The following is a 16,884-nucleotide window of genomic DNA, read 5'->3' on the forward strand; positions in this document are numbered from 1 at the left end:
TTAAAAAGCGACCCATTAAAAGGGGGATGGCCATCATCACCATCACTTAGCCAGCAAAAGAATTCGCAGTGCGTATGTGCACTCAGACAAGTAGCTCAAAAAGCATAAAAAGTGCACACTTGCAGCACGCTGCATGGGGGAAGCGAGTTAATGACCCTGAAAAAAAGTTGCTGCTGACTGCTATGCATTGAGCACTTTTTTTGAGACACAGCTGCCTTAGTTTACATTGTTCAACCTGTTATCAAGTAAAAGCCCTGCATTTTTTTTAGCACGAAGTTTGTCAAGAAATTCGTCAAGATGCTTGCAACAGTTTTGTCCAAAAAAGTTCACTTTGAGCTCTCTACTGTGCTTTAAACACAGCCATTTCATTTTTTTTTCTTTTCAAAAAACAGCAACAAGAGCAGAACGAAAGACCAAATTCATTGTTCCTTTGGCTCCTTGACAGCTTTCAAATCGGTATTCGAGACATCATCACCTTACAGCTCATACAAAGTCCGTGCACAGCTTTCTCTAGTAAAATGTTCGCCCCATTTTCTTATTCAATGAACAAGAAGCACTGACAAGAGTGTTCATGACTATGATGAGTTAATGGCACAAGGCTGGCTCAGCCAAAGAGCGTCACGGCTAATGTGTGTTTGTTTGTATGTATAAGTCCTCTCGCTTGCTGCTGTTACTTCCATAAACTTTGCAGGTATGTTAGCACAGCATTAATCTCATTTGACCAGGAACTCAATAAGCAAATTAATCTTTCCGTTGCTAGGTTCTTATCACATACGACTGGCTGCAAAGTCAAGACACACGGTTATTATTGCGAAAGCAATACTACTCTAGGTTTCGAGCCTTCAACGTAGCGCGGTGGTAGCCACGTCTTACCCACATGACGCTGTGACGTCACACCCCACGTGACACTAGAGTGAGAGCTGGGCTACCGACTCAAGCGGTCGGGATAGCGAAGCGGTAGCCACGTCTTACCCACGTGACGCTGTAACGTCACACCCCACATGACACAAAAGCGAGAGATGGGCTCCTAACTCAAGCGGTCGGCGTGGCGCGGTCGGGGCTGTGGCTCAGTTAGCAGGAGCTGCCAACTTGAGTCTCTTGTTTCACATGGGACGGTTATGTCAGAATCAGCCTGCTAGGACCCTGGCATTCACGTTACCCCTATAGGCCACTAAGGCACGCTCATACGGCTTGGTTAAAGTGGGGCTTTATATGTGGGCTGAGGAAGAAGAAAAAGAGAAGAAGAAGAACGCTTGGTCACCCGCAGCTAATGCTTTCGCTCAATATTTGGTTCAGCGGCGTTGAACTCTTGTAATTTTTTCGCTTCACTAGAAATTTGCCATACCTTCATGGACAAATAAATCAATGGCGCAGGTGAACTGCTGTGCTTGTGCAATATCCTCCTGAAATCCGAGTTTAAACCGTACCACCACTTTTTTTTTTCTCTTTCTGAAGCTTATGGTATGATAATTTGGGCCCAAAAACATGAGTGAAGTATGTTTTGCTGCATTCCTAACTTTTGGCTGTACGCTGTAGAATGTGCAATAGAGAGAAACTAGCAAAACTTCTAAAGTACAGCAGAAAATTAGAACTGCAGTTGCTCAAATATACATTTATGCACACTAACTGCACAGTTATGAGGTCTGTTAAGTGCTTAAAAGTGCTTTATTACCTGCCAAAGTGCACGCGAACGTGCTTGCTTTTTTGGGTAATTCCATGGACTATGCTTCGACTGACTCTCGCCTTTTCGAGAGCTTATGAAAAGAAGAATGAGAAAAATTTGACCAAAACGACTAGTAGCTCAAAAATAACTTTTTACGCCACTGAAACGCATTCCTTGGCTGCCGCACCTGTGATTTCATTGTCCAATATATTGAAAATATTTTCCATTGTTGGGCCAAGGACATAGAACGTGCACATGGAAATACTGACATTGAGATACCGTTGTTCAGCTCATGTCTGCATCCAATTAATACCTCGGTGCATTTGCAAACTAATAAGTGAAGAAATGTGCTTGTGTATGAATTCTGTTGCATAATCACGCTTTTAGAGCTAAAAAAATCTGTTGTTTTTTTTGGTTCCAGCGCATTCTTCTTGTGCGACATATTTATCAATCTTATGACAAGCCTATTTTTTTCCTTATGTCTCTTTTTTTTTATTACGCGCAGTACCAATGGAGTACTTCTGTGGCTGCTATGAAAAAATACCCGTCTGTCTCATCACAAAGCACAAATAAAAGCATAAGCAAAAAGGGTAAAATGCCATGCCGCTCGTACCTCTGCATCATCTACAGTGCTATGCAGGAAGAAAATTGTACTGATCTCTGGGATAGCATTTCTTTCACAGGTTTCTTTCACAGCTTTCATGCCTCAGCTTTCTACTGTACCGAGTTTTCAATGTGCGATACCACTCTGAGTAGTCGAACAGTAGTACTCTGACTCGGTATCACTCAAAAGTTTACTCAAGTTCCCAATAAGCATAGTTCACAGAGCACGCTAACTGCTGCCCATAAGCATTTTCATGCAAGACAGCCGCTATATGTCTAGCAGCAAAAAATGTGGTTACTACTGGCGAAACTGTATTTAAACGTTTTTCCACAACTTGATTCAAAATCATGATGTCTACACTGAAGTGAACTCCATAATGATGGTTTTGAAATGAATGGCGTAGCAGCATAGCCTCCAAGATCTGAGCGCAAAAAAAATGCACTGTAACACCGTAGTTTATTTCGGAACTCAATCGGCGGCAACCACATGCGAATTTAATTTCTTAGCTTTCTCTAGCTGATAAAAAACGCTATATTTTCAATGAACATAGCCTGTCCATCATCAGAATGCAGTAATCTGTCAATAAGTCATGTACTGTCACAATGCGCTCAAAACTCACATATAATAGCAGTTTGCTACAAGGTGTCCTCTATTTAATTTAGCTATGCATCGCCACAGGTATGATGGCCATAGATGTACGCGAGGCTGGCCGTGGATGCACATACCGTGAACAGGACCGACAGCCCACAGGGAACGCCAAAGAGCAAGCTTCTGTGCAGCTCAGAGCCTTCTGCCCAGAGGGGCCCTAGCGTAGACCCTAGCTGCATCACACCCATGAACAGTGAAAGCATGACAGCTGCAAAAAGAAAAGAGTAAACAGGCGTGGGTGGTGTACAGGATTGTACAAAATACAGCAGGAGCCAAGTGCCCAAGAACAAGCCATAAACTACAATGCACTAGGATATTAGCACTGCATTATGATAGTATGACTTCCTTATTTTCATGCCAATCTATTAGTTACCCCAACCCCATTAAAAAAGAGAGAATTCTGTACTTCAGAAGTTCATTTGCTGCTGAAAGATTCAGTCAGTCAAATTTCCAATGGTTTTTTTACACCATGGTTAAATACTATTTACCAATCTGCACTCTTACATTTTCAGCTGCAGTTTCTTAAACTTCTGATTCACCTGGATGCAAAAGCCTCAGCTGTTATGTGAAATAAAAAAATAATAACATATATTTATCAGAGTTTACTACCCAATGCTCCCCGAGCACAAACAGTTCTTGGAATGGCATCGAATGACATCAGCTGCATTTGTCAAACACTGGGTGGCAGAATGCGATGACGTGACTCGTGGAATCGACAGAGTGGCGACCTCATCTGCAGCACAAGTAAAGTGTGCGAGCCAGGCAAAGACAGCTCGTAAGCCTTACAAAGAGTAGCAACCCTGTCCGTCCCGACACATGGTGGCACCACTTGTACCTGTTCCGAGTTCTCGAGTTCTCTTGCAAGAGAAAGTATTAGCTGTGAAGAACCACCTCAGATATCTTGCAGTAAAGGCAGTACGCATGCTCTCGATTAAACCAAGCCCTAGCATCGTGGTGTTTTCTGCACCATAAAGCCCACGAGAAGTGCACAGATCCTTCCATGTTTTGAGTCTAATTGAAGTAGACTCCCCGCACCACTACTGTATCACGGTTAATGTTGCAATGACAATCAGTGTGGCAGTTTTGATAACCGTGTCTTCCTTTTGTCATTCTCAATGTAAACACAATAAACTTTATTAACCAGCTGTTTTTAGTCAAGTCTAAAGAAACCTTAGTGTATACCTTCATGCACAGCAGGCCATTATAGCACATTTCTATGACGCAACAAAGCAAACTATTTCAACAGCGAGAAGGAAAAAAAGAGGAGTGCTGGCACAAGGGAGGCACTTACCTTGACGCTTGCTGTTGGTGACTTTAGATATGAGAGAACTTGTGCATACTGTCAACATGGGCATCCCGAACAGGTTGACAGCAGTTCCAAGCACAAATAAAGGCAATGAATTGAACTTGTCTGCAAACAGAACCAACCGCCAGGGAAGCTTCAACTCACTGAAAGTAACTTTGACCGTGTTCTGGTTTGTAGCAAGGGCTGGATGCATGGCAAAACATATACACCTCTGGTTCCTGATGAAGGAACCGGGTTCTTCCACAGAAAACTACCATACCTGGCAACAATGCCAAGACAAATTTATACTTGTAGCCACGTTAAGTAACAATGTTCCCGGCATTTAAGTTTAGCCTGTCCACGACGTGCAACTCTGCTGCAGTCGGCGCGTGGGGTACAGAGAGAAAACTTCAGGAACATGAAAAATAAAAAAAATATCTAGGTATCATGATTGTAATATGAGCTAGAGCTGTTCGCAAAAACAATGTGTCTGAACTGAAACATTGCCCCTCTTGCCATCCCTGCTATCCAAGAAGGAACACCCAGTAAATGCGCACAACACAATCGAGCGTGGCAAAGCCTTCCACGTGCAAACAGTGATTAATGCTGTCACCACCGTGTCACCACAACTGTAATTCTTGTTCTTGCAGCTGCTTCGTGCTGTCTTCTCGACTCCGCATCACTCTTTCAAGCCTTCCCTTCCTATTGGCCCATGCTGCATCCTTCAGTTGTTGAAAGCCGTTCTGTATTTTACTCCTTCTTGCAGCCCACAAGCACGACAGCTGAGCTCTCTCATACAGCAGGAAAAAGGATTTACATATGAATTTGCTTACCTTGGCCCTGGATATCATAAAAATTACATTTTGAAGCAGAGGATTCAAGAAAAAAGCTCGCAGATTCATGCAAGTATGATACCGATCACGTCACTATGTCAAATTCAGTTTTCACCTCACTGCCCAGTTTTAACACGAGTTTCACCCAACACATATGTAAAAGAAAACCTAGCAGCTCAGCATAAGTCCTGCCACATTTTGCGTTTTGTCAAAAGCTATGCTAAGCAGCAAAAGTTTGCTTAAAAATGGGCATCACGCAACTCACTTGGCTCACTTGGCTCAGGGATAAAGCTAAAACCAAGCCAGAAGAGAGCCCCCGCACATGTGAAGACTAGACCAACTAAGAGCAGCAATCGGTCTGAGAGTTGTCTGCTCAGGAAGTGCACTCCAGCGAACACCAGGAGGATCTGCAAAAGAAGAGAAGAGCACAGTAGGGCAACATGCTTAAGCAAGCGATGAAAGTTGTGTAGTGTAGCGCTGACCAACCACCACAATTAAATGACAACGAAACTTCGTTGATACACTTTCTAAACAATGCAGCAGAAAAGGGTGTTACTTGGGAAAACTTGTCAGAAAATTACCAAGATTTTAAGAACTCAAGAAGGAAGTACAAAGGCATTTACATTTAAACTCATTTCCGATAAGGACAGGTTACAGCTTGCGGGTACAAGATTTCAAGAACTCTTACTACAATTGCAGAATCTCAAAGTATTTATGTTATCACTGGCGAAAAAAAAAGAAAAAAAAAGAAAAAAGGAAACCGTATCCAGTCCAGCTACGGTGAGGGAAAAAGCGGCGAAAACCTCTTCATTGCCACTATGGTTTTCAGATACTTCGCTACACCGCATGTGTGCACTTCCAAGAAGCTGCCCCAGCAGCTGATCGCCACTAGGCTTTCTGCATAGGTGGCACGCCTTGAGGTTCAGCTCACGCTCTTTCAGATGATCGTTACATGCATTATAAAACCAGTAGTTTGCGAAATTATGAATGCAAGATCGGTAAACAGTGTTATCTGGGGACATATTAACCAGAACTGTGTACAGCAAACTCTCATTAAAGCGGCCTTCAGGAGACCACACAAAATGATCAAATTATCGAATGGCCTAAAAAACTGCCAAAAGCAATTCACACCACACAAAGTTTACCTCGTCTACATGCGAGATGAAAATCAAGCAATGACGACAGTTTTTAGCAGTTTCGTCAGGTACTTTGCTTTGCGCACACGGTCGGAAGCAATGAAGATTTCCTCCAAAGTCGCCTTTTTGCAGTGCAAACATAATGGCACTGGTACCTCCTCGCAAACGGGCCTGTCGAGTTTTGAGGATGCTGGATGTGACCAGTGCGCAGAATCAGCGTAATCGTACTCGAAGAACAGAGAATGCGCGTGGATGCAAGAGAGGACAACATGCACAGGCGTTAGAGAGAAGTTACAATGGCATGACACATCCCAAAATAAAAGGCCAGCAACAGGCAAAGCAGGGTCCGAAACTGCGCGACTGGTCAATGTGCATGCCCGAAGGCAGAAGCAGGATGGAGTGAATTTAGGAAGCGTGAAACTGAAACTATGCCGCTAGGCTTTATTTCGGCCATGGGGTACTTCCGATTGTTGCCGCATCTACCACAGCGCGTATGCCTGATGTGTGGGGGGTCTATTTGAATTATAGCTGGCTTCGTGGGAGGTACCAACACCATAGAATTACACGGGTGTTGGCCGGGACCACGCTCCTATCTCGAATTATCTGGCCTTTCGAATTAACAGGGGTGAGATTAAGATTTTGCTCTCTATGTGGAACATTACTGCTCATGGTTTTGAGCACATGAACCAAAAGAATCGTATGAACAGGACAAATATTCCTTGAACTTTGTGTAACAGTATTGAACCTCTACCATCATTCCAGAAAAGCAGACATTTTTTTCAATGCTACGCACACATATGAGTTTCTGGTAGGCTGCTAGCACTCGGTGCTTGTAGACCCAGAAAAAACACGTGCACCTGTGAACCAGTTTACTAGAGAGCAATGAGATGAATGCATAAAAATTAAATACAAGCATTAAAAATGAGTGCAATTAAACAAAATATGGAGTGGTCATATGCAAATGCTAGCCCCTTCCTTTGTGCAAAATTTATGCCCTGTTAGGCACAATAAAGCCTAGACGTCACATCACAGGGGCGAAATGCGTCAGATGGCCTTTTCGATTCGGTAAGCTTCAACGTACAGCTGTTGCTTTATGGTATAAAGTAGTTCAAACTGCTCACTTACCTCAACACCACATACAATGGTAATGGCAGTACTTTTCTCCTCCTTGTAGCCATACAACTTGCTTGCAATAGGATAGAGAGCAAACTGAAAATTGACCAAAAATGTTTTACGATCAGTGTACCTAATAAACATGAAGGGCATGCTAAGATGGCCTAGGCCACAGTATTTGAAAAGATGCGAATCTAAGAAATCCTCTGACACTGTAGCAGTGAATTAAAAATAGAAAGAGCAGCATTTTTTACCTGTAGGGTTGTTTGACTGTAGGTAACTAGAAAGGCTATGGCCAACAACACAACTGTGTCTTCTCTGATATACTCTATAGATGGGGAAAGCAGAGAGAGAAAAAAAAGATGAGTAATTTGTTTAGAGTGTTCCACTTATTATTTGAAAAAAAAAAAAAAAAAAAAAGAAAAAAAGAAAAAAAGAAAAAAAGGCGCTCTTTTAAAGAATATGATGCTTCTCTTCATTTATAATCTCGCACACTAGGTCAATTTTAGGCATACATTTAGTAGGGGTACGCGAATATTGAATTTTTCAAATACGAATCGGATATCAACATGGGAAAAAAATGCATTCGTATATCGAATACCTGATAAGAGAAAAAAAAAAATTAAAAATTAAAAAACAGCAAACGCCGTTCATCTAGTTTATTTCGAGGTTAATATGGTATCTGCATATAAAAGTAAACTAGAATTGCACAGAAGTGTGTACTGTACTGAAGGATCCAGTACAAATTTTACACAGGATTCCATATACGGTACCTGATTTTGTGTACAGGGAGGACCTACATGAAACCAGATGGAGCTGTCGTATCGCTGCCGAATGCAGTAAACTCTCGTTAATTCGGCCTTCATGGCACCGGATAAAATTTAAAAATTACCTGAAAGTTCGAATTACGGAATGATCCTGAAAAAGAACTGCCTAAAATAATTTTTTGCTTCACAGTAACTTTATCTGATGAACACCTGCACAACGGTTGTCTGCATTCGACATGACACCAAAGTGAGAACGATGTTTTTCTTTCGTTTTGTCAAATGCTTCTTCGCTTTACGCACACTGTCGGGGACGCCCACTTCACAGAACAGCCCCTTCGTGTTGCAACGATTCTTCACTGCACTGTCCATGCGGTCAAGCGTTGCAGTGAAAATGCAGTAAACTAAAATTTTTTTCGTGTATTTAGTCATTTTCGAATATTCGAAAAATTCTGAATATGTTTTTTCTTAAAATATGAATCGAATAACAAAGATATTTGATTCATATATGAAATTTCAAATATTCGCACACCCTCTCGTCAACGACATTACTAAATGTTTTTAGTAGGCTTATATATAAGTTGAGCGCAGCTTGCTTAATATCCGGCTCAGACAACATAGAAGTGGAGACAAAGTGTAATGCACCATCACGTCTTATGTTCAACAGCCGTACATCTCTACTGAAAGACAAGCCACCTTTTATAACTCCCTATTAAACTATAAATGATCAAACATCGCTTGCACCCAAGTGGCAAAATGTCACTTACTGACACCCAACCCAACTAGTGGATGTTTTCTTTAACTGTTTAGATTTGTAATTCAAAAACTGTGCTACTTAGTCCGTGCAGGTGGTTTGTACAGCAAAAAACACTGTGTGTTACAGTAATTAATTGCTAGTTATTAATTCTAATCAATTAACAGACAATTAAATTAAATGATCAAGCTTCTTAAGGGGCAGTTTTATATTGAAATGTGGAAGGCCATTGGCTGCATGGCACAATCCTCAGAACTGGCCAGAGCGAGCCTGCCCATGTCCGACGTCATAAACTTACATTTACATTGGCATAGGCTGGAATTGCGCTGCTAGTTCAAATTGTCCAAAATTATTGCAGGCCGAATTAACAAAATTTTACTGCACTGTGTACAATTCTGAAATAAGATGAACAATGATTGCCATTTCTTTATCCTTATGTTTTTTTTTTTAACTGATGCAGTATTTGATATTCGACGGCAGTTATTATTCATACTCATATTCGATTTTTATTTCAAAATTTCAATATTCGCACACCCCTACTTTTTCTACATCATCAAATACACAAACAGCATCTGTATTTGATCCATACAAATTAGAAGCAACATTTTGTAACTGTACAATGCGCAGAAGACAACTCAGCCTGCTTTCAAAAGTGTATTCTTGACATTCAATACTTTGAGACACACTGCCGATTAAAAAAATTAAAAATGAGATTTATCTTTGACGTTGACAACCTTGAATTTTGCAATATTAAATGCCCCTAAGAATAAAAAGGCTGACTAGTTAATTTTATTCAATTCATCGTCTAATCATTAAGCTGCATAACATCCATGCCTGTCTTGCTGTACAACTCACCTGCACAGACCACGTGAAGCTACTATTTGTTTTAAATATGTTAAGCAGTAAAAAAAAGAAAAAAAAATATCCTAGCATACAAGCAAAAAAAAAAAAAAACACAGATCAAAGGTTAACTTAAGATTGTGCTCAACAATAGTAACAGATTTAGCAGGAATGGCAATGCTAATTGAGTAAGAAAAAGAGTGATGGTTCAGAATTAAAAAAAAAAAAAGAAGCAGCCACTACAACGCACCTGAGCAGTATCTGTGCAGAACTTGTGTCTCAGGCACGACAGATTCTGACCTGGCATTCTCAGAGGTCGAGTGGGTGGCAGACTGCTCAAGGTCGCTGATGCTGGGAGGGCCACCAAAGCTACCCCTCAGAACAGCATTGGGGTGAGCTGACTCTGAGCTCAGGATGAACCTCTCAGCAGTTTCAATCATGACGTCACTGAAGAGGTCGCCCTCGTCCATGGACAAGTTCAAGGGGCTGCGGTGCATCTTCGTGAGATCGCTGTTCAAGGAACACATGAGAGGGGGCTGCAATATGAAAACACTACATAAATACAGCGTCGCCATCCACCGAGAAAATGTTCAACAAATACTACCATGCTTTTTTTTTTTTTTTCTGGTAGATGGCAATACGTATCATCCAGGTTTATTGGGTTTGCTTTTTGCAGGGTGAAACATAGTCCTCTCTTCAAGGCATTACAATACTGTGGATAGCTATCAGCAAAACAAATAATGCCATTAAGTTTACAAAGTAGCCATGTAACCCCTTATGCTTACAAGTGCTGCATACTCTGGTTTGACCACATGCTTTATTGAGAGCAATAAAGCAAAATATGACCACATTTGAACCTGTGGTTTTAAAATACACCATATCATTATAGATTTGTTTTCAAGCATAACGTTAATCCCTCTAGGTATGCTCATATATCACAGTTGGTACTACCAAGCTGACAAGACATGCTGTCAAAAAATGGTATAAATTTATCTTTACATACCAAGCGCACTGCAACTGCAACTGCACAGCAGTGCGCTTGGTATGTAAAGATAAATTGATAAGTATCTACCTTGATAGATAAATTGAAGATAAACATTGTGAAATTTGTACACCCAGAATCAGTCCGCATATAATTTATACCTGTGAGCAAAGTTGCCAATTACATGAATTCCTTTTTGATAACAATGTGCTGCACAAGCTTTTGAATGTACAGTACGGTTCACAGTTAAAGGGAACACGAGACCGTGCAAAGTGTTTAGGCCACACAATCTCACGCTCCTTTTAACAGTGGATTGTACTCTACATGGCTCTCTGCCGATATACAACAATGATGTGGGCAGGGTTGTCCTCTTTGACCGTCATCCACTCTCTCTGTACATGCCACAGTGGGAACCAAGAATGGTACCTGCCTGCAGTATGGGGTGCGAGTGGTGGTGCGATGTGATCATCCCTTCTGCATAGCTGATGTTGTCGGCTTGATCAGAACGTGGCGGAAGGGGGCTAGGTGGTGGAACGCACTCTGAGACATTTCCCATGCTGGCTTCAAGGTAGCTGCACTGCAGAGTGTCTTCGAGCCTTTGCTGATGGCACAGCTCGGCCAAATTGAAGTATGCCCAAAAGAATACAGCCTCCATCACCAGCCAGAGGGAAGCCATCAGCAGCTGAAAGGAGTTCAAAAGATTAAATAAAAGGCCATCTTAAGAGGTGCGACATTTGGATAGCTGCTACTCACAGTTGTGGTTTAAGCACAATACAAGAAACAAACTTATGACAACATGCAACTGTGTGAAATCCATGTTGTAGGCTACCATTACGAGCAAAGCATGATCGTTGAAACGAATGAGAAAGAAATGCCTCTAAAGCTGCAAGCAAGCTCTAACCTTATGTAAAAGGAGAGTCAAGCTCTTCAGTGCCAAAGTCTTCTGCATCTATCTTGAGTAAACTGGAAGGCAGAGCTAACTACTGTTTAATGCAATTTCCCTCAGTCACTATTGTCAAGAGCATAAGCTCTTACTTCTTAAGTTTGGCGATTTCTGTCGGTTTGTCGAGGGCTCCAAATTTCTCCAAGTCCGAAGCAGTGTTCATCATGGTGGTGTGCCACCTGAGCAATCCAAGATGGTGCTCACCCTAAGGTCAGAGGTTCTGACCGGTGCTAAATGCTAGTGCAAAATTGCTAGTTGAGCCGAGCTTTAAAAAGTGTGACGTAGTCATACTGATGACCTCTGGTCATTGCAACCGTAACGGGAGTGTAACTTCTAACGAGCGTGGCAATAAATTGTTAAATTGGTTTAGAGGAAAGGAAAGATGCGTGTGTCTGTCACACTTCTGGATGGACACCTGAACTGCACCATAAGGGAAGGGAATGAGGTGGGAGTCAGAAGAAAGAGAGAAAGAGGTGCTATAGTGGAGGGCTCCAGAATAATTTAAACCACCTGGGGATCTTTAACGTGCACTGACATAGCACAGCACATGGACGCCTTTGCATTTTGCCTCCATCAAAATGCGGCCGCCATGGTTGGGATTGAACCAGGGCATCCCAATTCAGTATCCAAGTGCCTTAACCATTGAGCCACCGTAGTGGATATGGCGGGCGTACCAGTAGTAGCACGAGAATGCGGGTGGTACAAAATGAATCGTCGTTACGTGCTCGACATTCTGATACTCGAATTTGGAAACTAGGAATGAAATTCAAACATGCCTGCCAATCAGTCAGGAATTGCTATGGACAGCTAATGCTCTTCAATGAAACACCAATCCGTGGTGCGCTCAAATTTATATATTAATATAAATATGTCATTGTGCTAAAATTATGACCGGGGTGGTGTACAACAGTTAGTTGGGTTCATACGTGTAAAAAGGTACAAGTCTAAATCTACTCTCATATTGATGGGTGTCGCAGCATCGCCCTTTGGAGGTCCAAAGTGGTCAAAATATGCGTGCGTATCTGGCGAACCACTGGTCGTAGACACATGCGGATGGTATCAAACGATTTGTCTTGGCGAGATCTATGCGAAGTGAGACTACTATGGATGATAGCTTATGCTCTTGCATTTCAACGCCTATTGGCGGTGGCTGAAATTTTTCTTCAGCATTCTTAAATAAGCAGGTACTATAAATAATATGTAGATACCAATGAACCTGAGCCTAATCATTATGAATGGGTTGGCTAAAAAGTGTAAACAAACCTAACATGGACGACCAAGTTTGACTACTATAACAGCCATTGAATATCTTTCACATATTTCACGCTGAAATGACCAGGCCACTGCCTGAATAAGCTTTGGTGTTGTACATACAATTAGTTTTATAGTAACACATATTACAGAAAATTTCATACACTGGTTAACCACATATAGCTCTTCATAAAGCAATGCTGCTAGGGTGCTAAATTGCTAATAAGGTTTAGCTTTACACAAGATTAAATACAGTTCATAAGCATGCAAATACCACCTTTCACTTCTGAATGTAGGAGTGATTTTCAACTTCAATTTTATTTATATTTGTAAAGTACAGAATATATAAACACTTTCTGGATTCATAGCTGACAGCTAGTTGAGGTCCAAACATAAAAGTACTTAGTAACAAATTCAAAAAGCAGCACTGATAAATCAGTTGGCATGAACATAAATATAGCAATCAAACATACAATGAGAACAATTGGACCTATATGTACACAAAGAGATCAACTGGACATTGAGTGTAGTTACAGTATGGTAGAGTGAGGAAACAGCAGTCTAAGATCAAAGCACACTCATGTTTGAATATATGTGGAAATTAAAAGGCACATACTGTACCCATTGGGAAGCACACCCTCACAGGCACATCCCACAACTATGTTCTTACTTTGACACAACTGGCAGCTTATCATCTGCCCTTATTATTAACTTTCCACTTACCGTTTATTTTGATTTTCACAGTGTCCCTAACATACTTAGAGTGAGGAAACAACAGTCTCATATCAAAGCACACTCATGTTTGAATATGTGTGGAAATTAAAAGGCACATACTGTACCCATTTAGAAGCACACCATCACAGGCAGATCTCACAACTGTGTTCTTACTTTGGCACAAATGGCAGCTTATCATCTGCCCTTATTATTCATTTTCGACTTACCATTCATTTATTTTGATTTTCACAGTGTCATTGACATAATTAGCAAGCTAAAGCATTCTTCAGCTTTTCTGCCTGGTACTGCATACACAACTTAGCTGCTTTATGAACATGATGAAAAGCATGTTGGATAAAAACTAGTGCAGCGCCTTTCTACAGCAGTCAGTGCCCAATGCTGCAACTATGCAGAAGCTAATCTGCACTCCAACTGTACTGATATATTTCAACTTGTGCTGCCTGCATTCTGCCCCAATACCAAACATTGATAACACTGTGGAGCAGTACTTTCGTTTCTGCCCTTATCACTAAGTTATTTTCATTGCTTCCCTCTGGTTTCCCATTTCAATAAGCATTTATCATTCTCACAACACTGCACTTAGGTTGCAGGCAGTCTCTACTTTCAGTATACAGTTTGTTGCATATTCTTCTACCCATAGTACAGTCTTCCATGCTGTGCTGTTTTTGGTTCCACCTACCTTCAGTGCCCCAGTACTAAGACCTCACACATGTTCTCAAGCACTTTATAGGAGACTTTCTTTTAATCATTACTGCTATTATCAATAGTAACAGAACATGTGTTAGTTATTTGTGCAAATGCAGAAAAAAGAAACTGGCTCAGAAGATACATACTGTGGAAAACGAGTAGCTATCCAGTGGATGTGCTCCAATTTTCGCATTGCTGTTGCTATCCAAGTTCCGCAAGGTAACGTTGAAGGATGATGCGACAACAATGCCTAGTTCACGGAAGCCTGACAGTAATGCAAACATAGCCGTCCGGTCTTTTTCAGCTGTGGAGCGGGCTACATCAGCTAGTATGACAGCGGCAGTGCCTGTGCCAAGACCTTTAAAAGAAAGTGAGAAAGAAATGAATGAACCGCAACAACACAGAACATAAAAACTTGAAAATGAACTCAATACATGTGAATCCAAAACAACAACAAAAACAAGCTATTGACAACGACATTTACAGAAATATGTAGTCATTAACACAGATGCACTGATTCAGTTGAACATTTTGTGACACATTTGTTTTATGTTTGAGACAAAAAGATACTATGCACACACTTGAGGCACTCACCGTCATGCACAAAAATTAAGCATACACGAGAATTTTCGCTGGAGATTATTCACATAAATCTATAAACATTTTCCACAAGGCATGGATGAAGGATGTGACAAGAGGTTTCCTATAAATTGGTGACTGACAAAAATTGTTCACTCAACCTATGACTAAATAAGTTGTTCATTGTGAGTTACTTTCAAGCAATACATCAGGACATTGTGAAGAAAGCTAAAGTATTTTGTCATATGTCTGCACATTTTAAAGAAAGCCGCTAGCTAGATAAAACTGTTTAGTTTAGTTTAAGGGGTTTAACGTTTTAAAGCGACTCAGGCTGAGAGACACCTTTGTGGAGGGCTCCGGAAATTTCGACGACCTGACGTTCTTTAACGTACACCGACATCGTACAGCACACGGGGGTCTTGCTTTTAACCTCCACTGTAAAGTGGTCACTGCGGCCAGGATTCGATCTTGCATCCTTGGGTACAGCAGTCGAGCAGCCTAACCACTGTGCCACCACAGCGGAGCATAGACAAAATTGTTTATTTTCACTAAATATTACATGTCATGAAATTATGACCACATACTGATAGCAAAACCTAAACAGTTCTTTTATATAAAAAAAAAAAAAAAAACACTGAAAAGCACTTCAGGTGAGGGCCTAGCCATTTAAACCACTGCACAACTGAATGCAAAAACACGAGCACCGAACTGATAACCAGTCTGAAGAAATAAGGGCCCAGCACAGCTACACATATACACAACTTAGTATGCCTGCTGCGTGCTTCCTGTGTCCATGTTTTCTAGTGCTATTTTAATAACAAGTATATTTAGTCAACTGGCCCGGCTGGGTTCTTCCGAAACAAAACATGCAGTTCTCATTGGATGGCTGTTAAAATCGCCAACAATATTACAGCAGTTGCTCCTATTAAATCTGTGAAATGTTTGGACTTGTTAGCATAAGTGCAGTAATACCAAGTTTACACCAGTAAACCTGGTTGCTGGGCTGTCTGGTACTGTTTAGCTTTTAACTACGCTAAAAGTCCAACGCCCTTTTGGATGAATCCAGAGAATAAGCGTGATAGCGCTTCGCATTGATGGGATTAAAATAGCGTGCGTCTAGCTAGCACTATCAAAAACAATCGAAGAAGTTTTAAAACGGGCAACAGCGCGCCAGCTTCCGCAAAGCGCTCGCGCTGCGTTTCTAAAAAAAGACACACGCTTGGCGTTTCCTCGTCGTCACGGTGAGCGAACGCACGCCTGTTTCGTAACAGAAGTGTGATGCACAGGCTCTTGGCGAAGCATCTAGTTTTGATTATATATGAGTCACGGCGGCGTTTTAACTTTGCCACGCATAGGTTTGTTTTGCATTCCATCGCGAGCATCAGTGCGCACACTGGCGATTATCCGTCGAAGCGTGCTCACCTGATAGCAGCCGGGCTACCAGGAGAAGCCAATGAGATATGCCAATAAAGTACAGCAGGTTCCCGACGACCTCTCCCAAGTTGACAACCAGCAGGACCGAGCGTACGTTGCGCGTTGCATCTGCCCACACGCCGACGAAAGGGCTGACGAAGAGCCCCGTGAGGCTGCAGGCTGAGATCACCACCGCGATCACGTAGTCGGGTGGCTCGAAGCGATTCGTGACATACTTGCATAGTAAAGGAAATAACAGAGCTGCGAAATGCAAAAAACGAGCAAGCAGTCGCGTGAGCTATAACAACGGGCGCGAAGGCAGTTTTCGTCTCCACCTTGGTCTCCACCAACTCACCGTATTCGACTCCAGCGATGAGAAAAAAGCAGCACGCTGTGCAGATAGTTATCCTGCGCTTCGTCCTCAGGTTCATATTATCAAGCGACGAAGCCGGTCAATGGCATCGTGTCAGGTCGCAAACGAAGCATCAATCTCGGCATGTAGCGCAAATTTCCGCGGGTACTGCAAACACGTTCTTCCGCTCAGCTGCTGCAATTAATTAGACCAATTATCTACCAAAGGCAAAGCGCGCCCGATACCTAGCGCTGCCATTTTTACGTTTCCATAGCAACGGACAGAAACGCCGAGTACGTGCT

General features: G+C 41.8%; 1 protein-coding gene across 4 annotated transcripts in view; it reads right to left on the bottom strand.

Moving 5' to 3' along the window:
• Positions 1–16,872, bottom strand: part of LOC146196596 (uncharacterized) — a 33,471-nt gene extending 16,599 nt beyond the window's left edge. For 3 of the 4 annotated variants that reach the window (XR_014706127.1, XM_084598354.1, XM_084598356.1), the window contains exons 1-10: positions 16,586–16,872; positions 16,240–16,491; positions 14,385–14,596; positions 11,053–11,304; positions 9,891–10,176; positions 7,537–7,610; positions 7,295–7,378; positions 5,299–5,440; positions 4,207–4,326; positions 2,993–3,123 (exon numbers count right to left, since the gene is read on the bottom strand). Coding sequence is in view for 3 of the 4 variants with exons in the window: in XM_084598354.1 (XP_084454480.1) it covers positions 2,993–3,123; positions 4,207–4,326; positions 5,299–5,440; positions 7,295–7,378; positions 7,537–7,610; positions 9,891–10,176; positions 11,053–11,304; positions 14,385–14,596; positions 16,240–16,491; positions 16,586–16,661 (1,629 nt within the window). In the remaining variant the exon portion in view is untranslated. The remainder of the gene's footprint in view (positions 1–2,992; positions 3,124–4,206; positions 4,327–5,298; positions 5,441–7,294; positions 7,379–7,536; positions 7,611–9,890; positions 10,177–11,052; positions 11,305–14,384; positions 14,597–16,239; positions 16,492–16,585) is intronic. The other variant, XM_084598355.1, reaches the window with a different exon arrangement.
• Positions 16,873–16,884: the final 12 nt, after the last annotated feature.

Source organism: Amblyomma maculatum, chromosome 3 (assembly GCF_055883805.1).
Source record: "Amblyomma maculatum isolate TAMU_Amacu chromosome 3, ASM5588380v1, whole genome shotgun sequence".
Classification (NCBI taxonomy): Eukaryota; Metazoa; Arthropoda; class Arachnida; order Ixodida; family Ixodidae; genus Amblyomma; species Amblyomma maculatum.